Source organism: Monodelphis domestica, chromosome 1 (genome assembly GCF_027887165.1).
Source record: "Monodelphis domestica isolate mMonDom1 chromosome 1, mMonDom1.pri, whole genome shotgun sequence".
NCBI lineage: Eukaryota > Metazoa > Chordata > Mammalia > Didelphimorphia > Didelphidae > Monodelphis > Monodelphis domestica.
This window is the reverse complement of record NC_077227.1, coordinates 52,285,854-52,313,032: the sequence shown is the minus strand read 5'-3', so window position 1 is coordinate 52,313,032 and position 27,179 is coordinate 52,285,854. Positions and strand designations below refer to the sequence as shown.

The window sequence follows — 27,179 nt, the reverse complement described above, 5'->3', positions numbered from 1 at the left end:
CCAGTCCTCTTTTCCTTTCACTATTGCCAAGAAGAATCTTATCACTCTTGTTCAGTCATTGCAGTCATTTTTTCAAACTCTTCATGACCCCATTTGGGGTTCTCTTAACAAAGGTATTAGAGTAGTTTGCCATTTCCTTCTCCAGTTTATTTTACAGATGAGGAAACTGAGACAGAGTTATGTGACTTGCCCAGGGTCACAAAGCTAGTAACCATTTGAGGCCAGATTTTAAGGCAGGAAGGTAAGTCTTCCTGACTCTAAGCCCAGCACTCTTTCCACTGCACCATCTAGATGCCCTCTTACTTTAGTCATTATGCAAATGAATTGATTTCAAGAAATGGTGACTTCCTTGGGTCTTTCCCTTTCCTAACTTCCACCCTTCCCCAACAAAAAAGCTTCTTGATTGGTTTTAGAGTCTAAAGGGGGAGAAGAACTCCAAAGGCACAGACCAGGGGCTGAAGGTCCTTTAGGTAGGAGCGAGAAATAAAGACTAGAGAGATTAGAATCTTTGGGGTCAGAAGGGCTGCAGAGCTGATAACTACTGCCAGCAAAGTTTATTGAATAGGGGAAGGTTTTATAAAGGAAAAAAAGCACAGGAATGAAGGAGCGAGGGCAGCGTGAGTACATGTGGGGTTCAGCAAGTTCATGGTTAAATGGGTACAAAAATATATTCTCTCAAGATTGTTTTTCCGGCCATTTGTGCCACTCCCATGATATTTAGTCTACGGGTATAGGGGAGACATTCACATTCCAATCTTTGTCCTTAGACCTAGAATAGTATTACAAAGTTTGGACCTTTGCTAATTTATTAGGCCCCAAACTTGGTTTGTCTCTGTCAAGTTGGTATATTTGTTCTTAGGTATAGGAATTCCTCTCTATTCCACAGAGAGGCTGATACAGATACAATGAAGGTAAAGAGCTTTGCAGTTGGCATTCAAGAATGGCCACTCCTTTGAGCCCCAACTAAGGCTACCCTTGCTTACCCCAGTCCAAGGTATAAACGGTGAGCCAAAGCTTCAGCCAGTGAAATGGACAGACATGGGGACTTGTAATTGTAATCAGCTCTTTGGGGGCAATGGTAGGAAATATATATTTTTTATTTTTTGATCCTAACAGAAACTCAGCTGTGAAATTTTGTCTGTCATTATTTTCTTCATTGAGTGTTTAAGAAATAAGACTTTAGACCAGTTTTGCAGATAGAAGAAACAGGTTTATGTCAACTTTCCCCAGGACTACTGGGGGCATCTAATTCAACACCCTCATTTTTACAGAGGGAATGAGTGAATACCACCCCAAATTAAAATGAAGGATTACATGGAGGAATTCTATAAATCCAGGTCCAAACTCCCAAACCACTACAGATTCTGACCTATCTCAACCTTTTTTCATATAATTCTCCTTCGCATACTCACACAGTGTAGCCAAACTGGATTGATCATTGTTGTGCTATTTTCAGTCATGTTTGATTTTTCATGACCTCCCTTTGGAGTTTTCTTGGCAAAGATACTAGAGTGTTTTGCCATTTTCTTTTCCAGTTCATTTTACAGATGAGGAAACAGAGGTAAGTAGGGTGAAGTGACTTGCCCAGGGTCACAAAGCTATTAAGTGTCAGGCCACATTTGAACTCATGCCTTCTTGATTCCAAGCCCAGTGTTCCATTCACTAAACCACCTCAGTCAAATTGGATGATATGAAGATTGGATTTAGCTCTCTCCTGATTGTAACAATGAAGGTACTTAGCTCTTCCTTTATTGTGAAGATTAAATTGTAATCCCCTGTCTATTTTTAGATTTTAATCCCCAAAGTGTAAACCCAGTATTTAAAGTAGATCTACCCATTTAACCACAAAAGGTGTGAACTAACTACAAAAAGTGTGAACTAACCACAAAAGGTATGAACACCCATTTCATACATTGAGTGGGAGGTCTATGCCCACCTGTGAAAGAGTGGGCAGTCCTGGAGAAAAGCATCTGCTGTGATGGGTAGATGTAAAATTTAGGGGAGGTGATACAAGAGAAAAAAGTCTTTAAATAGTGGAAACAGAGACACACAGAGATCATCAGACACTCGAAGTTGGTTCAATCAGTCACTCAGAGTTAGACTGGAAGAGAGTCACTCAGAGGAGAGTGAAGATCAGACACCCAGACTTGGAGTGAAGACACTTGGCTGTGGAACTTGACCCCTGTAGGAGTTCCTGCAGGAGACCTCAGACTGCTTTCCTTTTAGATAGTCACCATGGTGAGTGCAAAGACTGACTTAGTTTCGTCCTTCTCTCTCTCTCTCTCTCTCTCTCTCATCTTTTCCTTAAATCTTCCTCTATTGTAAAATAAACTACCATAATTCCATGCACTTGAGTATTCATTTTGGGATTTAGAAATTAAATTCTTGAAGACTACCAATTAAATATTCAGTCCAAATTATAAAAACTAACAATGACTAGCTGTTTACTGAATTCAAAAGCCATTTCTTGCCTTTGTAGATTTTATACATATCCCCCATGCTTGAAATGCATTCTCTCCTTATCTCTGCCTTTCAGAATCTTTCTTTTCCCAACTTAGCTCAGATGCTACCTCCTCCCTGAAATCTTTCTGGAGCATGCCACCTCACCACTCCTTTCCACAGAAGGTTTCCTTAAGTCATCCATGTCATTTTAAGTATGGCTCCAGCCTCATCTCATCACCAACCTCATTGCTATTGGACATTCCAAACTGGATGTTCCATAGACATTTTGAATACATGTCCAAAACTGAACTCAGTTATATTTTTCTCCAAACTCTCCCCTCTTCTAGACTTCCCTTTTCCAGTTGATGCTACTTCCATTTTCCCAGTCACCCAGACACAAAATCTCAGTGACATCCTCAGTTTCTCACTCCCTCTCATCCACTATAGCCAATCTATTGCCAAAGCCTGATGTTTCTGTCTTCATAATATCTCTGCTATATGTTTCCTTCTCTGATTTGGATGCCTTCCTGGTACAAGTGCTTATCATCAATCAGTTTCTCATCAGTATCTTTGCCTCAAGTCCCCTGACATTCCAGTGTGTCCTCCACTCAGCTGTCAAAAGGATTTCTCTAAAGCACCAGTCTTACCATGTCACCCCTCTACTTAAAAAACCTTAAAAAGGAAAGAAATGGTTTTTGAATTTAGTAAACAGCTAGTCATCCAATTTGGCTGAGGCGGCTCAGTGGGTGGAATGCTGGGCTTGGAATCAGGAAGACCTGAGTTCAAATGTGGCCTCAGACACTTAATAGCTTCTTAGCCCCTTCAGGATCAAGTATAAAATCCTCTGTTTGGCTTCCAAAGTCCTTCACAAAATGGCCCTATCCACATATTCTTCAACCCAACAGAGTCTCCTTCCTGTTCTCTGTAAAAAGATATCCCACATCCTGACACCAGGCATTCTCTCTGCCTATCCCCCATGCCTGGAATTCTCTCCCTCCTCATCACCACTTTCTTCTGGCTTCCCTGAATTCAATCCCCAGCTTAAATCCCACGTTCTACAAGATGCCTTTCCTCTGGAACAACCTCCAGGAATTGATGCAGAGTGAAAGGAGCAGAACCAGGAGAATCTTATACACAGAGACTGATACACTGTGGTACAATCAAATGTAATGGACTTCTCTACTATCAACAATGCAATGATCCAGGACAATTCGGGGGGATTTACGAGAAAGAACACTACCCACTCCAGAGAAAGAATTGTGGGAGTAGAAATGAAGAAGAAAAATATATGATTGATCACATGATTTGATGGGAATATGATTGAGGATGTTAACTTTAAATGATCACTCTATTACAAATATTAATAATATGGAAATATGTTTTGAACAACAACACATGTAAAACCCAGTGGAATTGCACATTGGGTATAGGAGGGGAGATGGGAGGAGGGGGGAGAAAGAACATGAATTTTTTAACCATGGAAAATATTCTAGATTAATTCATTAAATAAATATTTCCAAATTAAAAATAAAAATGAATAAATAGAAAGCTAATTTACTGTTAGAAATTTACTAAAAATAACTCATGAAAAATTATTCTGTTCAGACTACTATTTAAAATAAATTTAATGATTCTATTTAAAAAATAAAATAAATTAATTATCTGTCAAAAAAAAAGATGCCTTTCCTGATCACTCTTAATGTTAGTGGCTTTCTTTCATTCATTATGTCCAACTTAATTTCTCTATATTTTGTACAATGTTTGCATGTTGTCTTCTGGCTCTTTGAGAACATTTTCACTATTTTATTATTCTTTGTAGTGTTTGCACAGTGTCTACATATTTTTGTTGCTGATCAGTCATGTCCAATTCATTGTGACCCCATGGACCATAGTATGTCAGGCCCTTCTATCCTCCACTTTCTCCTGAAGTCTATCTGAGCTTGCTTGCTGATTCCATGATACTACCTATCCATAGCATCCTCTGCTATGTCCTTTATTTATAAAAAAAACCCAAATCTATCTTTCATCTTAAAATTAATACTGTGAATTGATTCCAAAACAAAAGAGTGGTAAGGGCTAGGTGACTTGCCTAGGGTCACACAGCTAGGAAGTGATTAAGGCCATATTGGACCCCAAGACCTTTTAGGTCTGGCTTTCAACCCACTGAGCTGACTAGCTGCCCATCCTCCTCCTTTTACCTTCAGTCTTTCCCAACATCAAGGTCTTTTCCAACTGGTCCTGTCTTCACATGTGGTTAAGGTATTTCAGCTTCAGTAATTGGTCTCCCAATGAATAGTCTGAATTAATTTCTTTCCATATTGATTGATTTGATCTCCTTGCTGCCCAAGGAACTCTCAAAAGTCTTCTCTAACACCACAATAAATGCTTGTTGACTGATTAACTAACCTGCCTCACAAGGAATCTGACATCCATAGCAACAAGGTCCCTGGTCTCAAGATGAATGGACTGAGCTCAAATATTCATTGATAAACTTTCACCTTCCCTGTGAACACCAAGGCTCAACCTTCAACACACCGAGTCTCACATTCATCCTCAAGAGAAGCATCCCAGAGAAGCAATTATAGCCTAGGATCAATCAATCAGGAATGATGAATCATTAATGAATAGTGCCTACTCTCTGCCACCCACTATGCTAGGCACTGAAGATTTAAAAAAAGAGAGAAACAGATGCTGCCCTCAGGAAGCTTACACTCTATCTGGCAGGGCAGGGGAGATCCTGTGCTGAATAAGGACATGATGTCTGAAATGCCTTAACATCCTCTCCTTCTGCCTATGAAGCAGAATCCTTTTCCTGGCATGCCAGTAGAGTAACAATGCAAAGAGGGGCCGTGTGCTCTCTTAGCGGAGCTCATAAACTGAGTAGGGCAGCTCCTCGTTCCTCTAAGAATGCTCAGTAAGTAAATGCTCCCTGCTGGCCAGCCTGAAAATGTGGGCTTTTCTCCAGAGTGCTCATAAAGCAGCCGGAGCCGCTGAGCAGTTTCAACATTCAATAGTATCTCAATCTCATTCACGGTCAGATGCCAGCATATTCATCTTGAATTATCCTTTTCAAAGGCCAAATCAATTCTGGTAAATGCTCACTCTGGGGTTCATACACAGACACACTCAGGCAGGAAAAGTGAGGTACAGAAGCGGCTGAGACCGATTCACCAGGTGATGCCCGAGTCGTTCTGATGCTAGGGAGAGAGTGCCAAGCTGTGTGGCACCTGGTCTTTGGCCAGTGGGGCAAATGACGAATGGGCATCACTGTGATTCAGAGCAGGTACATGTGATGCCCACACCAATCCCTCTATCATCAAAGTAGAGGAGACAAGTTGAAGACTGCACCAGGGACTGTGGGCATGAGACCCCACACCATCCTCATGACTTCAAAGCCTAGGGTAATCGATGCCAATTTCCATTTGCCACTTGAAACTTTCATGTATACCATTCCCTGACCTAGAATATTTCCTCCTTTCTAGCTCTTCAAACCTTATTCATATTTTCAGAAAATGCTTTTATTGAGGTTTGGAAGTACTTTGTTTCATGTGAGGGATCATTTTTTGTCCATTCTGAGCCTCCACATTTTATTTTTAATAATATTTTATTTTCCCCATATTACATGTAAGATTTTTTTTAATATTCACATTTCTTAAAGTTTTGAGTTCCAAATTCTCTCCCTTCATCTGACCCTCCCTCCTTTCCTGCCCTCCCCCTTCCCTGAGATAGGGAACAATCTGATAATTTTTCCATATTAGCCATTTGGTAGAAGAATTCTCAAATGGGAAAAAAAGAAGAAAGAAAATGAAATACAGCACATTTCAGTCTGCATTTGGATTACATTCTCAGAGGGCAGATGGCATTTTTCATTGGGATCCTGGGATTATTTATTCACATTTTTGACCTACCTCTCCTGGGGTCTCTATATTAGTAAGGGGATTATTTGTTTGCTTGCTTATTATTAGTTATCTGGTCTTGTATAATTTGCTATTATTTCATATATTTATATCTTGTCCTTTTAAGTAGATGCTGAGATCCTTGAAGGCAGGGGATGATGCTCTTTGTATTCCTATAGCTCCAAGGATAGTTACGGTCATTTGCAAGACAGTGTGGGATAATGGAAGGCACCATTTTCATCCTGACTCTACTACAAATTCATTGTATGATCATGGGTCATGGGCTATGGATCATTTCAGCTTATGGCAGCTTGGGTAGCAGAGTTTCACATCAGGGAAACACGGACTCAAATCCTGCTGCAAAGACTTCCTTCTTTCCTTAATAAGGAGCTTTTATATGCCATTCTAAGCTTTGCAAAGCACTTGTGAAATATTATCTCATTTGAGCCTCAAAACAACACTGAGAGGTGAGTGTTATTATCCCCATTTTCTAGATGAGGAGATTGAGGTAGGCAGAGGTTAAGTGCCTTGACTAGGATCATACAACTAATAAGTGTCAGAGGCAGGATTGAGCCAGGTCTTCCTGTCTCCAAGCACTGAACCATCTAATTATTTCTTTTTAACTGTGAGCAAGTCATTGATCAGCTGTCAGCCTTAGTTTCCTTATCTGAAAAATACGAATTATGCAGGTATTCCTTCTACATCATGACTTTCCCCAATGTGGTTTTGATATATCACAGGTTGGCATAAGAAATTAAATGGGAATTTTAGGGGAGCTTTGCAAAAGCTGCAGATGACACAGAAAAAGTTTAGAAACTCAGAAATGCATAAAATAGATGTATATTATTGTCTAATATCAACATATTTTATCTTTCATAACATAAATATGTGTCATTTCTTTTACTGTAAAATATGCCATAAAAGAAAGAGAAAAAATAAAAATGTCGACTTCTTCTCTGGTACAAGGGGAGAGCCCCAATATTTCATGCATATTTCCCAGATCACGGGAATGTCATGCCTCCAACCTCTATGATATGGAAGGGATAGTTGTAATATCTGTAGCATTTACTTCCCAGGGTTGTTGTGAAAATCCAATGAAATGATATGTGTAAATCAGTAGCTAATATTTATATAGCACCTTAAAAGTTTACAAAGCACTTAGCAAAGAAATCTTAATGAGGCTGCTAAGTGACTTAGTGGATAGACAGCCAGGCTAGGGATCAGGAAGAACTGGGTTCAAATCTGATCTCAGACACTTCCTAGCCAGGTGTCCCTGGGCAGGTTACTTAACCCCCATAGCCTAGCTCTTGCCACTCTTCTGCCTTGGAACCGACATACAGTATTGAGTCTAAGATGATGGAAGATAAGGGTTTAAGAAAATTAACCACTTAATCTTTAAAATAACCCTGTGTAGGTACTATTATCATCCTTATTTTGCAGAGGAGAAAGGATGAAGAGGAGAGATGTTATAGATGTTTACAGATGAAGAGGAGAGAAGTTAAGAGACTTGCCCCGATCTTAGAACATTGAACACTTTAAATCTGTCTCATCTTTTCAATCAACTCTCTTCCCTTGGTTTCTGGGATGGATACGCCCTCCTGTAGCACTGTTCTTGATTTTGGATGAAAGGACATGGGTTCAAATCCCTTTTCTATTTGGTGAGGGTCTGAGTCCTCAATACAAGTCATCTAACCTCTCTGAACTTTTCACCCTTTTCAAAATGAGGGAGTTGGAACAAATGACTCTTAGGGAATTTCTAATTCTAGATTCTCTTTTCCAGTCTAACCATTCTCTATCTCCTCTGCTTCTTCTAATCCTGTTAAGGCATAGGTTCCTCAAAGTTTTGTCCTTAGCTTTTTATTCTCTAATCTTGAGGTCAAAAGAGTACAAAGAAATCTGTAAGTGTATTTCAGAGGGTACCAAAGATTTTTCATGGGAAAAATACATTTTATTTCAAAATAATTGGTTTCCTTTGTAACCTTATGCATTTTACTTTATCCTTTTAAAAAGTATTCTAAGAAACGATACATAGATTTCTGTAGACCACCTGAGGGGTCCATTTGCCCTCGTGAGAGATTAAGAACCCCAACTGTATGTTCTTTTCTTTGGCAAAGTCATTCACTCTCATGTCTTCAGCTCTCATCTTGTCACAGATGACTCCCAAATGGATTATGTACAGGTTTCGGCTGAGTTCTAGATCGCCATCTCCAAAGGACTCATAGTCAAAGGTGTGTAGGCATATTCTAGGGAAGCACCCTTTTTGGTCCTTCCCCTTCCACTTTCCTTCTGGGGAAGGGCCAATGGTCAGGCTCTTGCCTAGGGAAGAACCATTGGGAAGGTCACCTATGGCACACCTAGACCATACTCAATTCAGGACTATTTCTGAAGTCCATCTTTAACTGGATATCCCACCACTCCATGTTCAACATTTATAGAATAGCGCTCATTATCATCCTTCCCACAGAATTCTGCTCTCCCGACTTCACTACTAATGCTAGCAGCTCCAAGACTAACCCAGGCTCCCAGGAGAAACTTTAATGTTAGCTTTTACTCCGCCTACACCTTATCTCTCAGATGCAATTAATCACCAAATCCTGCCCTTTCCTATCTACTCCTACAGCCACCATTCTGGTATGAGTCCTCATTGACATTTTCTTAGACCATGGCAACAACCTTCAAACAGATCTTCCCAAGGTCCAGTCTCTTTCCCCTCCAAACCATCCTTTATGATGCTCTGCCCTTACATGTAAATCTGATCATAGAATCATAGATTTCAAGCTGAAAGGGATCCCAGAAGTCAGATGGTCCAACCTCTTCATTTTATAAAGAAGAAAAACCAAGATACAAAGACACTGAGTGACTTGCCTAGGGTCACCAAAGCTGTAAACTGGATTTTGAACCCAGGTCTCCAAATCTAGCCATCTTTAAATGGCACCATGCTACTGGATATTGTAGCACATGTCTATAGTCCATACTGTTGGGGAGACTGAGGCTGGTGGATGGCTTGATTATGGGAGTGCTGAGCTCCAGTGGGCTATAAACCAATCTGGTGTCTGCATTAAGTCGGGCATTGAGATGGTGGAACTCCAAGAGCAGGGGGCCAAACCAGGCCAAGTCATAATTGGACATCAAAGCTCCCATGCCGAGCATTTTGGTGGGTTAGGCTTGTGAGTAGCTGCTGAATTTCCAGATTGGACAAGATAGGAATCCTAGTCTCCAAAAATAAAAATAAATTGCAGCACATTGTTCTTCAAGCATCACTTGTCTAACAAAAACCATCCAATGGCTTCCTTAGTGTCTTCAAATTTCTTATACTGGCATTCAAGGCTATCCACAACTGTTGCCAAAAACTACTCTCTTATATATTCTCTGTGTTGGGGCCAACCTTGATTACTCTGCTCCTGAACAAAGCCCATATTCTTCTGCCTCCATCTTTGTACACTCTGTTCCTATGTCTGGAATGTCCTAACCCAAGTCAAATGGTTCCTCCTCCTTTTTCAGCTTCCCACAATTGGTACTCATCTGCCCTGACTCAGATCGACCCATGCATCTAGGAAAACACAAATGTCCCTCAGCTAGATAACTCATTACACCCTTATAAGTATTTCTTTATTGAGTGCTAAGTCCTTAGAATTCTGGGGATACAAAAATATATGAGACAATTCCTGTCCTCAAGGCACCTACAATCCAGCTGGGGAGAGACATGATTCAATAGCAAACAATACCAGCCAGGAAATAATTAAGTGCTAAATCGTGTCTTACCTTCTTCTAATTGCTCTTGGAATTTAGAGAACTGAGAGAATTAACAAAGTCTGGTGTCATTGGGGAGCTCTTCCTAGATAGAGGAAGTGAATTTTGAGATGAGCCTTGAAGGATGGCTCGGTGTATATTTTTGGCAAACTTCACGAAAGTCAGGAGTGGAATAGAAACAAAGGGGCAGACTTGCAATCAGAACTATTTGGATTCAAGCATGGACTCTGACTGGTTATGAGACTTGGAAAATCATTTTTCAGTGCCCTGTAATTCTCCAAGATTCCAAATGGCAGATCAATTACTCATCTTTGTTTGCAGAAAGAATCTCCTAATGCAAGGCTTCCTATATTCATGAAATGACAGCTCTCCTAGCTGTGTGACCCTGGGCAAGTCACTTAATCCCCATTCCCTAGCCCTTACAGCTCTTCTGCCTTGGAACCAATACCCAGTATTGAATCTAAGATGGAAGGTGAGGGTTTAAAAAAAAATCACAGCTCTAGGAGGAAAAATAGCCCTTTCCAAGGTTTAAATGCCTTCATTGAATTGTCTCATGTCCTCCTATAACAACTAAACTGGGGGAATGCAAGGCAGATATGATTGTGCCCATTTAATGTACAACAAAAATGAGTCACAGCTTAAGTGACTTGAAGCCCCAAAGCTAGCATCCAGTCAGAACTGTAGCCTCTTTTTTTTTTACTTGTTTCTGTTACACCATCAACAAATGTAAGAGGGGAAGGGAGGGTGGATATGAGGGGTGGAGAGAGACAGACAGACAGGCAGACAGATAGACAGACAGAAAAGACTTCTACTCATGGCCCCAAAAAATAGCTTACAAGTCTTGATAAGATCCAGGAGGGAATATCAGAAGGCATAGAACCAGGGACCTAGAGTTGGAAGGGTCCTTATAAATCATCTAGCCCATCCCCCTTGTTGTACAATGAGGGGGACTGAGATTTGGAGAGATAAGGCAACTTGTCTAACATTAGAGAGGCCAAGCCAGGATCCAAACCCAGTTCTTCTTGATGCCAAATCCAGCAATCTTTCCACCATATTAAATGGCCCGAGAATGTTGGCAGAACAGTTAGATCTCCAAAACTTGCTTAAAAAGCAAATGGTGTGGTCTATTAGACTCAAAGAAGACCAAAGTGGCATCCCAACATTGGGGTCAATGTACCTTGTGTCCTACTGTGGCTGGTCAGACCAAAATGAGCTCAAATGGCTCTACCACAGGTTGGGCACAAATAGGCCATATGACCACTTATGATGCAGATCTCTCTAAATTTGCACATCCCACATTTCTTTTAAGCCACTGCCATTCTATTTTAATCACAGAGCACAATGCCTCCTTTGATGTGGGCATGATGAAGCAAGTGCCCCAATGGAGAAGTGAGCTAGAGTTTTGTACCCCCTGTCAGTCCCAAACTGAACTAGTCATAATGGTCCAGCATGAATAAGGCTGCCCTTCCCATAGTTTCCAAGGGCTTAAAGCAAATCAAAGATCATTTGAATAGTGACAGCCGTTATGGGATTTGCTGGGGTAGAAGCTGTATTAGGAATGATTTTGGCCTCTGGAAACAAGTCGTAGGCCAAGCCACTAAAAGATACAACCCTTGGCTATTGACTTTGGCTTAAGTTCAAAGCCAACAAAGCTAAAGTCATTGGTCTAATAAAAAATATTGAACCAGAAAATATAGAGCACTCTTAGAATGAGAGCATTAAATGAGGTCAAGTAAAACCTCCTTATTTGAAAGTTGAGAAAACTGTATGGCAGGGACAAGGCTGGATCCTGGGTCTCTTCCCTTAAGATGCACTGTGAGCACCGTGTTCTATGGGAATCCTTGATTCTCAACCCTGCCGCAACCACTAGGGCTCTCCCTCCCAAACTAACATGCATAGAAACACTTTATCTTTGGCTTTATTCACTTCCTGTTGTGCTTCGTTTCTTTTTCTATGTATTTGTTGCCTTCTCTATTTCAACATCAGCTCCTCTCAAATACAGATTGTTTCCTTTATGGTACTGGTACCACAATGGCTGATACTTAGTAGGCATTTAATAAATATTGTTGAAGGACTGATTTATAGTCTATTCATTGGCCCATCCAGAAAGCTCCCCATCCTTCCGCTCATATTATTTCTATTTGCTCTTTATAACAACTCAGTGGAGTAAAAACAATAGTGACTAATAGAGAAAGAAATCGAAATCTATAGAAATCAGATGATTGGCCTAAAGTCACAGAGCTAGTTAGTGGCCAAGACAAAAGTTAAAATTTGTAGACTATAACTCCGGATCCCTGGTTCTTTCATTACACAATATACCTATACTAGGATCATGGGATCATGGATCCAGAACAGGGAGGGATCTTAAGTCATCTAATCCAGTAGTTCAAGAGTTCCTTCTCTAGGAGCAGAAAGGCGGCTCAGTGGATAGAGAATCAAGCCTGGAAATAGCAGGTCCTGGGTTCAAATGTGATTTCAGATACTTCCTAGCTGTGTGATTCTAAGAAAGTCAATTGCCTAGCCCTAACTGTTCTTCTGCCTTGGAACCAATATTTGGTATCAATTCTAAGACAGAAGGTAAATGTATATTTAAAAACTTCCTTCTCCATAGAAGAAGTACATTTTAGAAGTATACTTTACACTAAAGTATCCATCCTCCTTCTCCAATCCTGTTTGTTGCCTAACTCACTAGAGGCACGTTCCTATACATCTTGGAAGTCCTGAGAAGAGTCTTCTGGTTGCCTAGCTCCTTCTTCTTTAAGAATCTAATTAAGTGGGAGGTAGAGGTGGCAGGTAGTAGTAGTAGTAGTAGTGGTGGTGGTGGTGGTAGTGGAAGTAGGTTTCATCGGGTCCCTCTGTTGGGCTAATGTAATCTCATCACATTACCTAGAACATTTTTTTCCTCTAATAAAGAATTAGTTGGGTGCATTGGCAAAGGAGCAAGAGAAAGCTGGGAATTGAGAAAGTTAACCACTTAAGGGTTTAAACCACCATAGAGAAAAGAAGAGAGAACTAATGGAAGGGGATGAGGAAGGTTGCCGAAGACACATAGACAGCACCATAGGATGGCAGGACCTTCAGGAGGTTAACTGGTCCAGAGCCTTGGGCAGGTGGAAAACTAAAGCAGCCAAGATACCTGCATGGCCACTGATCTTATTTTTGAAATTTCTAAGCCTAGAGATCCTACTGCCTGAATTCTCTGAGCTCCCAGGCCCAGCATTTGATCTTGACAGTCATGTACTGAAGCCTTTCATGTTACAACTTAAGGCTGTTGATGTAATAATTGGTAGAAACAATTTCCCATTGTTGAAGTTGGAGAATAACAAAAGAGAGCCCTCTCCAGAACCTCAGAGTGATTCTACTAATAGGTGGCAATTACAATGCAAATGAACCCCTAGAGACTGGGGGGGAAATGGGCACAAACACACAGTAGGCAGGACTGTAGTCTGGAGGGAGTATTCTGCCTAGCATTAGGCAGCAAGAGCCACACATCAGATCATCAGATCATACCTTCTGACCCATTGATTATACTGTTAGGACTTTATCTCGAATATAAACACAAAAAGAGCTTGGAGGAGGGAGGGGCAAGAATTACCCATCTGTACAAAAATATGCAGAGCTGCTCTATCAGTAAGAGACAAAAATATAAACAATCTATATGGTCAGTGGTTAGGGATTAGTTGGATAAATTATAGTATGTTCACATAATGGGATATTACAAGGCTATAAAGATAATAAATAGGAAGTATGCAAGGAAACATAGAAAGATCTGTATGAGGCAAAGGTAGAAGATCCAGAACTATATAAATATCGACATTAATAATATACAAAGGAAAGCAAGGGGAAGGAGAGAAGAAGTATTGAGAGGGAGGAAAGGAGAGACAGACAGAGACAGACACACACACACAGAGGGAGACAAAGAAAGAAGGGAAGGAAAAAAAAGGAGCAAGAGAAGAAAGAAGGGAAGGAAGGAAGGAGAGGGAGAAGGAGAGGAAGAAAGAGAGAGAAAATGAGAGAGAAGAAAGGAAGGAAGGAAGGAAGGAAGGAAGGAAGGAAGGAAGGAAGGAAGGAAGGAAGGAAGGAAGGAAGGAAGGAAGGAAGGAAGGAAGGAAGGAGGAAGGAAGGGAAGAGAGGAAAATGGGGATATAGAGAAAGCAGAAGAGAGCAAAGAGAGGAAGGAGAATAGAGGAAGGGGGAAAGAAGGAAGAAGGAGAAGAAAAAAGAAGTAGAGGTTATGGAGAGGAAGAAAGACAGAAGAAGGGGAAGGAGGAGGAGGGGAGAGGAAGGAGAAGTAAGTGGGAAACAAAAAGAAGGAAAGTCTTGTTTCCTTAACCTCTAAGGCTTTGTTTGATCTTTGTGGACTAGAAAACACATAATTCCTTTTCTTTGGGGGTAAGGGGATAAGGGAAAACATGGTTTAATGAAAAAAAGCACTAAGTCAGGTCTGGTTTCTAGATCCAGCTCTGCCGTTTATTAGCTGTCTGACTGAGCAATTGTGCCTTTTCTCCTTTCAGCCTCAGTTTCCTTATCTGTAAAATGAATTAGATTAGATAACCTCTCCCTTCCCTTCTAGTTGGGAGATAGAGTTCTAAATCTCAGATGGTGTCATCCTTTACCAAGGTAAAGTGTTTCTTCCTTTGGGATGAAAAAACAAAAATGGCAGAGATATAGTCCTGAGGAACCTATTCTGTTAAACCAAAAACAAAAAGCAAATAATTTTCTGTAAAGAAAATTAGCCTCTGATGCTCCACTTAGGACCAAGCCCTCCTAACCCACAACTACTCCAGGGATTATTTCCATACACATCCCTTGTCTTTGCTCTTTTGCAGAATATAACTCCTCTTTTGGCACCATCTATGGTGCTGTCCAAGGATAAAATTCCCATTTTCTTGATTTTATAGTTACAGAGATCCACTTCCACCTGAAATCCCACCCCCCTTAATTCAGTGTCTATTGAGCTGACTCCACTTAACCCCCTGGGCCACTCAGATAATGACATAGTCTCTTTGTTACTGCCTATAGTCCTTTACCTTACTTCTAGGGATTCTCTCTGGATTCTTCAGGCTCAATGTAGGTATTTCTTTTTCAATATTTAAGTCTAATTAAGGGAGTTTTCAAAAGGCCTTTGCTAACAATTAAAGGAAAGAAGATAAAATAAAACAACCCACAGAGCATAGGGTTGATGAGTTACAAGGTGTGAAAACTAAACCTTATAGTTTGGTTGTTTCAGTCATGTCTGACTCCCTGTGACTCATTTGGGATTTTCTTGGCAAAGACGGGAATGGTTACTGTTTCCTTCTCCAGTTCATTTTACAGATGAGGAACTGAGGCAAACTGGGTTAAGTAACTTTCCCAAGTTTATGGGGTTAATAAATGTCTAAGGCTAGATCATAAGTCAGATAAGATGAGTTGTCTTGACTCCAGGTCCAGTACTCTACTCACTATGACACCTAACTGTTCTAAACTAAACCTAGATTATCACTAAGGCAACCAGAAAGTAACTTCCTGGGCTAACTGCCTTATTCCCATCTATATAGTCCTGGGCTATATAGACATAGCTCAGCCACAAAGCAAGCCATCATGCTAAGAAAGTATCTGACTTTTCCTTGGTCTTGTTTAAATCCAACTCATAGCCCCATTCCTAATCTTCCCAAGCAGGAGAATCAGGCAATCTAATGATCAATTATTATAGAAATAATTCATTCCAAGAAGTCTGGCTCATTTTCTCCTTACCTACACTCTCCCATGAACCTAAGCAACAGACTCTAACCTTATGAAGAGACACATTTGTTCCTATAATCCCCATAGAGGATTTATCCAGAATAGTAAGGGGAAATGTTGTTTGTCACTGGAGGAAGAAGTACAGTCTTTATCCCCCAACTAGAAGGTCTTCCCTTGACGCAGCCTATTGGCCAATTTGCCCTTGCAGACCTTCATTCATGTCTTTCCCCTCATCATGAAAGCCCCATCCTTTCCAACTACCCAAATACAATCCATCCTCAAGGCCTTCTTTGAATCCCACCTCTTCCATGAAGTTATCTCTGATTAATCCCATTCTCACTCATCTCCCTCTTCTGTATCTCTAGTTTCTGTAGTCTGTGCAACAAATATCAAGAGTCATGACAGTGAGATGTCTAAACCATCCTGATGACATCCCTTTCTCTTCCCTCCTTGGCATTTGTTTCCCATCCCTCTTTCTCTAGTCCCATTTGGGGGATCTGCTCAGCAGCCCCCCTGGAATTAGCTGCCCTGGCATCCACGTGGTCCACATGGACCATCTCGTACACACAGGCGTCCTCATATGTACACACTCACAGGTGTGATTGCAGGAGGCATGTGCACATCTCATTAGGTCTGGGTGAGATTGCTGAAGACGGGGTCAGCCCACCTGAAAACTGTTCTCCCTGGGCCCAAATGAAACAGATGGGCATTGATGGTGTTTGCAGAGAAATTAATCAGCCCAGGCTGGCAGAAGTGCCAGCCGCTCCCTGGGCCCGATCCATCCTAATGAATCCCGCACTCCCCGCCTTAATAGCTCCTGACAAGACTAATTTACTCATGTAAGTGATTAGAGCACGCATTATCACCTTAATTGTTGCTTAAGACGTTTTGGGGGGTGTTCTGCCTGGGAAAGTTCACCAAGGTAGGCAAAACAGGGACAGGAAAAGTAATGGTCAAGAACCCCAAAAGAAGGCATCCATTCGACAATGGTCTTGTTGATTCAATTCGATATCTATGACATCCATCCCCTTCTCTCTCCACCTAGATAACTTCCACCATAGTACAGACCCTCATCTTCTCTAGCTTGAACAAAAAAAACAAAACAAAATATGGAAGTAAATGGTTCAATGGATTGAAAAGCAAGCCTAGAGACTGGAGGTCCTGGGTTCAAATCTAGATTTAGACACTTCCTAGCTATAGGTAAGTCAATTACGCTCATTCGTGCTCAGTTTTTTCCTGTAAAATGGGGACAGCAGCCTTTACTCTGGAGGGTTGTTGTGAGGACAAAATGAGATAGCATCTGTAAAGAGCTTTGCAATTTTTAAAGTGGAATTATAAATGCTAGCTCCATGATCATTACTATAAATGCTACCTATCATTCTTATTTCTACGCTACTACCATCATTATCAATTAGTACCTCTAGACATGTTCTTTCCCTCACTAGGATTTAAGCTGTTTTTAGCATGGTGCCTAGCCCCTAGTAGGGCCTTAGGACATTCTTGCAGTCTTGAACTAAATTCGATGATACCTTTATACAATGGAGCCCTCAAAACTCGAGTGGAAAGAATAAAGACAGCATTGGGAAGGTGACTACAATATTGCTTTGTGATAAGATCAGTCCAAGGATGTAGGGCTCAGCTACCTCTTAGGCTTTTGCAATGGAAAAAGGAAGAAAGTGAAATGAAAATGATTCATTCCCAGGACACTGAGAGAGTGGCGGAACTGTTGGGTTGATTTGGGAGGGTTTTATTTTGGTACCCTCATATGAAGCTTTGTACAAAGTTTTACACACAATTTTAATTTGTCATTAACATTTGTTAGCATCACATATGTGTATGTGAACACATCTAACTAATATAGTTTGTAAATTTTGTTAACAAAAGGCACAGTTTAGTGGGAAGTGTGGGAAGAGGTCCTCCACGTCAGAGATTTCCCTTCACAGACCACAAGGAAGTATCTGACCTCTCCTCAGTAGGAGATATACCTTGAATTGATTCTAATAGATGGGGCATGTTTGTACCAAACTATTCAAGCTCTTTTATACAGTCCCTGCCTTACAGGGCACTGTCTGGTGACAGAGAATGAGGGGTGAGGATAACTGGGAAAAGATCAAACTCATGATGACCTTAATCTCATTAGCCTCAGACTCCATCCACCATTGGGGGAAGCCTCTAGAGCTGCTGGTCATGGAATATTTAAAATGGGGAGAAGACAGGGTCACAGTCTGGAGAGAATGTCTCACCACATGAGATAGAAGAGGGGAAGCACTACTTAGCTCCTGGGCTGTAGAGCATAGGATGCCCAACAAGGAGAAAGATCATCAGAATGGAAGGGATAAGACATCTAGCAAAGAAAGACAACTGAAGCAGAACACAGGTGAAGAGACAGGATCTAGCCACTTGAAATAAAAAAATTACAATCCCAAGCTTCTGGAAGAACTGGAAGAGATTATCTCTGGGCCAGAGCCCCTGATGTTTCAGAAATTATGGATGTCACAAAAATGAGGATAAGAAAACATCCCTAGCTACTTTCAGAAATGGGAAAAGGTGGGCCAGCAAGGTAGTAAGTACATCCCTGGAGTTGGGAGGACCTGGGTTTGAATCTGGCCTCAGATACTCCCTAGTTCTATGACCTTGGGCAAGGAACTTAACTCCAATTGCCTAGCTTTCGCCACGTTTCTCCCTTAGAATTGATATTAAGATGGAATATAATGGTTTAAATTTTTTTTCATTAAAAAAGAGAACTTGGAAAAGGTTAGACTTCAGAGACTAAGGTCAGCAAGTCCGACAGAAATTCTCAACAAAAATTAGTGATTGGACTATTTAAACAAATGCTTTGTGAGTCATTTGAAAGAAGTGTGGTGATTACCCAGAACCAATATGGGTTCACAAATCAGTCATTATATTAAACTAACATCATTTCCTTTTCTGGGAGGTTTCATAGGTTGGTAGGTCAGGAGAGTAGCAAGGACATATATTGATTTTGGAAAAGGGTTCCACAAAGTAGTTCATGATATCCTTGCAGATACCCTAGTGAAAACGTAAGAGGTAGGAGATAATTCAATAAGGTAGATTCCCAGCTGACTGAAGCTTACCTAAATATTACTACCATTTGATCTAAACACAAGCTACCACTAAATGCAATAATACTGGCCCCTAAATCAGAGCATTTTGATAGGAAAATATAGTTATAGGTTGAAAAAAATACCAATTTTTTATAATATTCTATATTATCATACTATGATTTTATAGAATTTCATTGCAGGGAGAAGAGGAGATGGAGAGGACTGTGGACTAAATTTGGGTCAGCCAAGCAATTAACAGATGAATATGTCAACCTGGAGAGAAATCTCTGGTGACAAGCTACAGGATTCTCTCCTTGGCTCTGTCCTGTATAACACCTATCAGTAATTTGGATGAAAACTTAGAGGCATGCTCATTAAGTCTGCAAGATGACACAAAGCTGGGATGGAGAACTAATATAATAGATGAGAGATCCAAGATTCAAAGTGATCTTGACAGATTTGTTGGTTTGGTCAAAACAAACAGCATGAAATTAAACTGGGATAAATTACAATGGCGGTGTAGTGTATAGAGTGCCAGGTCTAGAGTCAGGAAGACTCATCTTTCTTGAATTCAGCCTTGGACACTAACTAACTGTGAGCCCCTGGACAAGCCACTTTACCCTGTTTGCCTCAATTTCTTCATCTTTAAAATGAGCTTGAGAAGGAAATGGCAGAATCCAGTATCTTTGCTAAGAGTATCCTAAATGGGGTCACAAAGAATTTTACATGACTGAAAAGCAACTAAAACAAAAAATGACAATGGAAAAAATTGTGGAATGGAATAGAATGGAAAGAATCATTTTCTAGAATGGAAAAATCAATGACATAAATATGGAATTGGGAAGACTTGGAAATATAAAGGCTCATATGAAAAAGATATGGGGGTTTGAGCGGACCACAGCTTAATATGAGCCTAAAATATGATAAAGCTGTTACAAATGGTTTTACAATTTATACTATTATAATCTCTGAAAGTATTAGTCTCATTGGATTCTGTGATGATCAAATCTCTTGAATATCATGCTTCTTTCTGATTGATTTTTTCAAAAACTTATCTTTATTATAAATACAGCATGGGCTAAATCATTAACTAATCCATCAAACCTAAATCATTTATATCTTAGATGTAGAAAAAACACTCTCCAGCATCATAGTGATTTTAACCAAATAAAACCAACCTACAAAAATGTGCTCTCTTCTGCATTTATTTGTGTACATGTTTGTATGCTTACAAAAATTATACATATTTATTATAAAATTACACATATTGCATAATAATTTATGTATGTATACTTATAAAATTCTATCACTTCTGACTCAAGTTTTTTCCCTTTGATTTTACCTTACATAGTTTCAGTCAATTCTTATCACCACCATGTAAAGTGACACTGTAATGGCAGAGTACATCCAGAAAGGGATAGGCAGACTAGTTAGTGAAGGGTCTAGAAACCATGTCAAAGGAACTGGATTTGTTAAACTTGGAGCAGGCTTGATAGTTGCCTTCAAAGGGTCCTCCTAATTCTAAATATGTGAAGAGTTATTACATGGATAAGAGAATGGACTTGGTTTATATTGTTTAAGGTAGCACAACAGGGATCAAAGGGTGTGAAGAACAAGGAAAGAGGTTTTGACATATTATAAGAAGACCTTCTAAACACTAGAATAATTTCCCAAGGACTTGAACTATGGGCCACTTTGTGAGGTAATTAATTACTAACAAAAAAAGCCAAGATTGGGCAATAATGTGCCACAGATACTGTGGAAGAGATTTCTGGATGGCTAAGAGGCTGGACCAGCCTTCTGTATAATTGAAGATCTGTTACCCTAAAAAAGAACTACATTTCCCAGGAGCCCACTGACTTCCTGTCATTAAGTACTTCCTGTAAACAGGGAATAAATATTCAGTGGGCAGTCCTGCTCAGCCTCTTTGGCATGTAGCCAGTGTGGTGATGGCGGTGAGTGGGGATTTTGAAAATGGCTAATCAGCCATGGACACATGGTCTTTATTTTGTATCCTCTTTATTCCTTGATTTCTAATGATCATTTAATAAATCGCTTAAAATATAATATTTTTACTATTGATATTTAATTTTAAATTTTATACCTCTAAGGTCACTTTTACCACAATTCAGTTTTGATAGCTTATGACTCATATGGTCCCATTCTAAAATGGTATTATAATTATGAGACTGCTTATGAAAAGAAAAAAAAATCATTCACTAAGGTGAAAACTGTAGTGATTATCTTTGAAGAAAGATCACAAGAGGTAGTAGAATAGGGGGTTTGGTGGAAGGAACAGTCTTGCCCTTATCATGGGCCCTTAGACCCAGGAAACACTATTAGACATCTTGGTCTGAAGGAGAGTCCTTTGAAACAAGTTCAAACTTAATCATGAAATAGGCTGGACTTTATGTTCCCATCCTTCCTTCAATGCCCAGTGCCAGAGCCTGACACTGAATAAACTGCTTGGTCTGCTCTAGAGCCAGTGGATTGGTGTCTCCTATAGAAGCTGGCCAGCAAAAGACTTGGCATTTCCTCCATCCTCTCTTAGGTGTGTCTCCATGGCACCCATCACCATGGCTCTCAACCAGGACCCAGCTGGGTGACTATCTAAAGAACCTGATTGGACACCCCCTGAGGATCCTCTCAGCTTCTATGTCCCTAGAGGCCTGTTACTGAAATGCACCCACATCCTCACCCTGGGAGTTAGGGAAGCCGGGGTGGGGGTGGGGGACCAAGGAAATGGGGGGAAAAGCAGCACTCCCAGGACTGGTAGTTTCTCTTGGCACAGTTATGATCAAGGCACAAAGGAAGTTGGCAGGACCACCTTCCCCCTGCCTGGCTGAGCCCAAAAGTGGAGGAGGGGAGTCACTTTCTATAGGACAAAGGTTCATACTTTGTGGCATCCACTCTGTGATTCTGAGTCTCCTTCCTTTGCCCCACCTGTCTGAGATTACCAGGTATTTATAAAATGACAGAATGAATATTGGATTTGGATGGAGGAGATGTGGTTTCAGATCCTGACTCTGATGCATACTCTCTTTCTGAACTTGTTAAAGGAACCTCTGTTTTCTAATCTTTAAAACAGGAGCAGCAGCTAGGCAGCATCTAGATAGATAGAGCTCTGAGTCTGAAATTAGGAAAACCTGAGTTCCAATCTAGTTTCAGACTAGCTGTGTGACTCTGGACAAGTCATTTATCCCTGATTTCCTCTGTTTCTTCATCTTCAACATGAGCTAGAGAAGGAAATGGCAAACCATTCCAATATATTTGCCAAAAATATCCCAAATGGGGTCAGGAAGAGTTGGGCATGACTGAAAAATAATTGGACAACAACAACAAAATGGGAACAATAATCCCTATAGTGCCTACTTCACAGAATTATTAAGATCAAAAGAGATATCAAATCAAAAGTAATTTGTCAATCCTAAAATCCTACATACCTGTCCATGATTATCATTAAAATGAAGGAGGAGTTGGAGTAAATATTCTTCACTTTCCTGTAGGTATGTTCTTCCAGAAACTTAAGATCCTGCCTTTTTCACAGATAGGAATACTGAGGTCTAGGTTCAAGGGCAAATGACCAATTGAATCACAGAAAGTCAGTTTAATGTAGCCTCTATTCCAAGCCCGCCTTGAACACAAATTTTCTTATCATCCTTGACCAGACTTCATCCAACTTCCATTTGGTCCAAACTGCTTCATTTTACAGATGAGAACACTGAGTCACATAGGATTTAATGTCATTGTTCCCAAGTTCACACGCTAGTTGGTGGTAAATCTGGAATGCAAATCCATGTTGCATGCATGCCTGCTCACACTGACCTGGCTTACAAGAGAGCAATGATGGCACTTTAAAAAAAAAGGAAAAAGGACCAAGACCTCTGGACTCCCATCACCCCATTGAGCAAATGGCTTTCTATAATATCTCTTGCACATATCCATTAAGAAAAGCTTTGGACAAAAAATTAATGATGAAATGAGATAATGTACGTAAAGTTATTTACCTTCAAAAATGATACATAAACATTTGAGATCTTATTATTATTTGGAGTTTGAGAGATAACTCTCCCCCTCTCCTCCTACTCACAAAAAGGATTTCAGCCAGATTTCTCCACAGATGGAAGTATGGTTCAGTGGAAAGTCCAGTGACTTGGAAATCAGAAGGCTGTTTCATTCCAGTGTGGTACTGATGTTAGCCCCTAACTCCTCTGCAGGGTCTCTATTTGTAAAATGAGGAGCCCCCTAAGGTGGCATCCAACTTTCAAAAACTGATGCGATGACACCATGTGCCTGCACTCAAGGAATCTGCCTGCCTCTCCCTGTTCCCATTTGAGCTCCTGCCCTGGGCTCCCCTGGTGTTGGTGATCAATGCCCACAGCATGAAGCAACTTCCCCAGGCTCTGATTGCACAGTGCCTGCTTAATGGACTTAGGACAGCCTGGGAGATCGATGTTTATAATTGGACAGAAAAAGATACAGAGAGAGGGGGAAAAAGAAAGAAAGAAGGGCAGAGAAAGAGCCAGCCAGCCAGCCAATCAGAAAGGAAGAGAGATGGGTAGCCAGACAGATTGGCACACAGATTCAAGAGAAGTTTTGGTTGAAAGGGAACAAGAACACCAAGTCCAGTCATAGCTATCATCCTTTGTGCTCAACTAAGTTCCTATTATATATACCCTTCCGCACCCTAGTCACTTTGCCTGCCTCCATGTGAATTCAAGAAAAATTTCCCAGAGTTAGAAATAATAAATGGGTAGGAGACAGATATGTTGGGAGCACCAGTGTCAAGAAGGTCAATGTCTTACTCCCTGACCACTGTTGTTGGAGAAGCAACCATAGCACAAGAGCCACCTTTATTCCCTTCCAATGGGTGTCCATGGCCAAGACTTGGTACGCCACCCTACATATTGGAATATCAAGGAGCCACCAGCCTGATACAGGGTGAGAGCTTCTCAAATTTATACCTGTCCCAAAATGTACTCCTTTTAAAAGGAAAAAAAAACTCTTATCTTCCAGCTTGGAATCAATACTGTTTTGGTTCCAAGGTAGAAGAGTGGTAAGGGCAAGGTTGATAAGTGACTTGCCAAGGGGCACATAGGTAGGAAGTATCTGAGGCCAGATTTGAATCCAGGACTTCTAGTCTCTAGGCCTAGTTGTCTATCTACTGAACCACTTAGATGCCCCCCACCAAATGCACTCTTATCCTAAATAGGTTAGATAATGAAGACATCCAAAAGGCCCTATTAGGAGTTCTTAAACAAAAAATTGAGAATTGTATTTCCACATAATTTTGTAATCCTCTGTAATTTATTTGATGTTTTAAAAAACATTATTCTGCCCAGCTGTGTGACCCTGGGCAAGTCACTTGACCCCCATGGCCTAGCCCTTACCACTCTTCTTGGAGCCAATACACAGTATTGACTCCAAGATGGAAGGAAAAGGTTTAAAAAATAAATAAATAAAAAAACATTATTCTGGTAAGAGGGTCCAGAAGCATCATGGTACTGTGACCAAAAAACCCTAAGAACTCTGCCCTAGGCACAATGCAAATAACACCTAGTGATGACTGTAGTCCTCTCTCTTGCATGAGCAGAGATCTATTAATCCGCTAGTTAGCTGATGCTTTGGGCCTCGAGAGCTTGACATCGGGGACAGATAGGTTTCAATAAGGGACACAATGGTGGGGGACATTGCAGAGACATGGCCGGCTGGGGACAGAATGAGGGTGTTCGACGGGGGAGAATAAGCCTAAGGGGATAGGGAATTAAGACAGAAAGTTCATTAGTTTTTTCCCAAGGCTGATTCTCTGATGTGGCACTGCCTGCCTGGGATTTCACCCTAAAGAAAGAAACGGCTAGAATGGGGACATTTTTGTCCAAGAAGAGAAGATTAGGGGGATACGAAGGGCTGCCCTTTGAAAGGGGGATTAGGTTTATTCTGGGTAGCTCCAGAGAGACCACTGAGTATAAGTTACAGGTAATCAGATTTTAGCTCAATAGAAAAAATAATGTTCTAACAATTAGAACTAAACCACTACGGAGCAGGTAGTCAGCCCTGTAAGCTCTTTGTTACTGGATATAGCCAAGCAGAATGTGGATAATTATCTCTTAGTAATGTTAGCTATATGTAGAATTCTTTCTGAATATGGATAGTTGGGCCAGAAAGGCAGCATTTAGTGATAATAAGGGGGTAGTCATGGGAACCAGAAGAAACCCGGGATCAAAAGGCAACCCCAACCTTTACTGATTATATGCTCGTGGACAAGCCACTTTAGGTTCTCTCAGCCTCAGTTTCCCCATCTATAAAATGGGCACTATGGAAATTAACTCATAAAGTTGTTCAAAACAAGCGAGAGAGCACATGTTAAAGTCTTTGCAAACCTGTATTAATGTGAGCTATTATCAGATGACTCCTAAGACCCGGTACAAATATAGAAGTCTGATGAGACCCTTTCCACAAGCCCAGGTCCACCATTCCCCTTGGAATTTAGCACTCACCCACTGGTGTGTCTTCACTGATCAGCAGGTACGTGTCAAAGAAGTGGTTGATGAAATAAGGCAGTCTGTTCACTTGACCTAGGAATCAAAAGAAGCAAATGTATCACCCAAATTCCTACTGAATACACTATAATCTGAGGCAAACAGTGCTGAAGGGTACATTGAAATATGAAGCAGGAAATTAGAGAGTTGTGCCCATGAGAACATGGGCAAGACCCATTACACTCCCCCCTTGTGCATCAGTCTAAAATTGGGTATGAGCAACTTTTGGAATTGAAAGAGAAGTTAAATATTGCTTAGACGATACCTTCCCTTTTGTTTTGTTTTAAAACTTGTATTGTTTTTACATTTTCATATTCAATTATATGCCTCTCTCCATCACCGCCAATGAATCAAACCGTGTACCAAAGAATTTTTAAAAATTAATTAATTTGTTTGTTACATTAAAATTCCCAGATATCTTCCACCTTCCCTTCCTTCCCTAAATTAGAGAAGGCATCATTTAACAAAGAAGATCTACATGGATATAGATATAGATGAAACTATATCTTGCTTGTTTTTATTTATCAGTTCTTCCTCTGGAGGTGGACATATACAAGCCATTCTTCAAACAATATTTCTGTTGCTGTATATAGTGTTCTCTTGGTTCTGCTCGTTTCATTCTTCATAATTTCATCTTTCCAAAATTAACCTGCTCGTCATTTCTTACATCACAGTAGCCTTCCATCACGATCATATGCCACAACTTGTTTAGCCACAAAACTAACAGCTATATCAACAGAATGACAACATATGTGATGTTTCTTGGCCTTATGGTCTCCCCGCCATTGCCATTTTCTCACCTCTTCTTCCCAGAGAAGCTTGGTCATTACGTTTACACAACATTTAGTTTGGGTTCAGTTCTCTCTAATTCTTTTTTTCTAGTTCTTCACTAACATAAAAAATTCTTCTAAGGATATTTGGGCTACATGAGACCTTTATTTCTGCCTTTGACTTCCTTTGAGTATATGCCAAGCAGTTAGATTTCCAGGTCAAAACAGATGGCCATTATCGCCACTTTCCTGAAGAACTGGGCCAACTCCCAACTCCATTGACAAAGATTTGTGTCTCATTTACCACCACCCCCTCACGTTGGCTCTTCCCATACTTTATTATCTTCGACAACTTTATGGATATGGGATAAATAGAATGACTTTAGTTTGTGCTTCTTTTATTCGGGATAATATGGAACGATCTATCATATGGTTGTTAATAGTTTATGATTTACTTGAGAATGGTTTGTTCACATCCAATGGCCACTAATTGCCTGGGGGAAGGGGATATTTTGGCCTTACATATTTGTTTTAGTTCTTTATATCTCTTGGATCAATCTGTTTATTTTAAAGACAAGGACCTGAGGTCCAGAGAGATGAAGGAACTTTCCTAGGATCATTAGGGTGATGAGATCTGCCGACCAGGATTTATCTTTTCTATGATACCAAACATAATATCATGAGCAACCCGACACACCTCACTGAGCTGTTGTAAGGAGGTAATAAGTGCTTTGAGTTGTTCAAAGGAAAATGTCAGGTCTTCTGGGGAAGGTGACAGGGGCAGGAACCATCAAGATGCCAGGGGGAAGGACTCCCTTGGAAGTCAATCCCAGTCTGAGACATTTATGGTACATGGCCTTCAATGAATGATTGAGAGGAAGTGGGCAACTCACCCACCTTGTCACCCCTCAGAAGTCTCAATGATAGACTTATCTCCATTTCTCATACTTATTTCCAAAGAAAAGCTGGTCCCTGCCAGGGAAGTGAGAGCCATTT

At 40.6% G+C, this 27,179-nt stretch overlaps 1 protein-coding gene across 2 annotated transcripts in view; it reads right to left on the bottom strand.

The window, feature by feature from the left end:
* The window catches only part of CDH23 (cadherin related 23), a 655,553-nt gene that overhangs the window by 566,541 nt on the left and 61,833 nt on the right, over positions 1 to 27,179 (bottom strand). For both annotated transcript variants that reach the window (XM_056799300.1, XM_056799301.1), the window contains exon 3: positions 25,372 to 25,449. In XM_056799300.1, the coding sequence (XP_056655278.1) occupies positions 25,372 to 25,449 (78 nt within the window). The remainder of the gene's footprint in view (positions 1 to 25,371; positions 25,450 to 27,179) is intronic.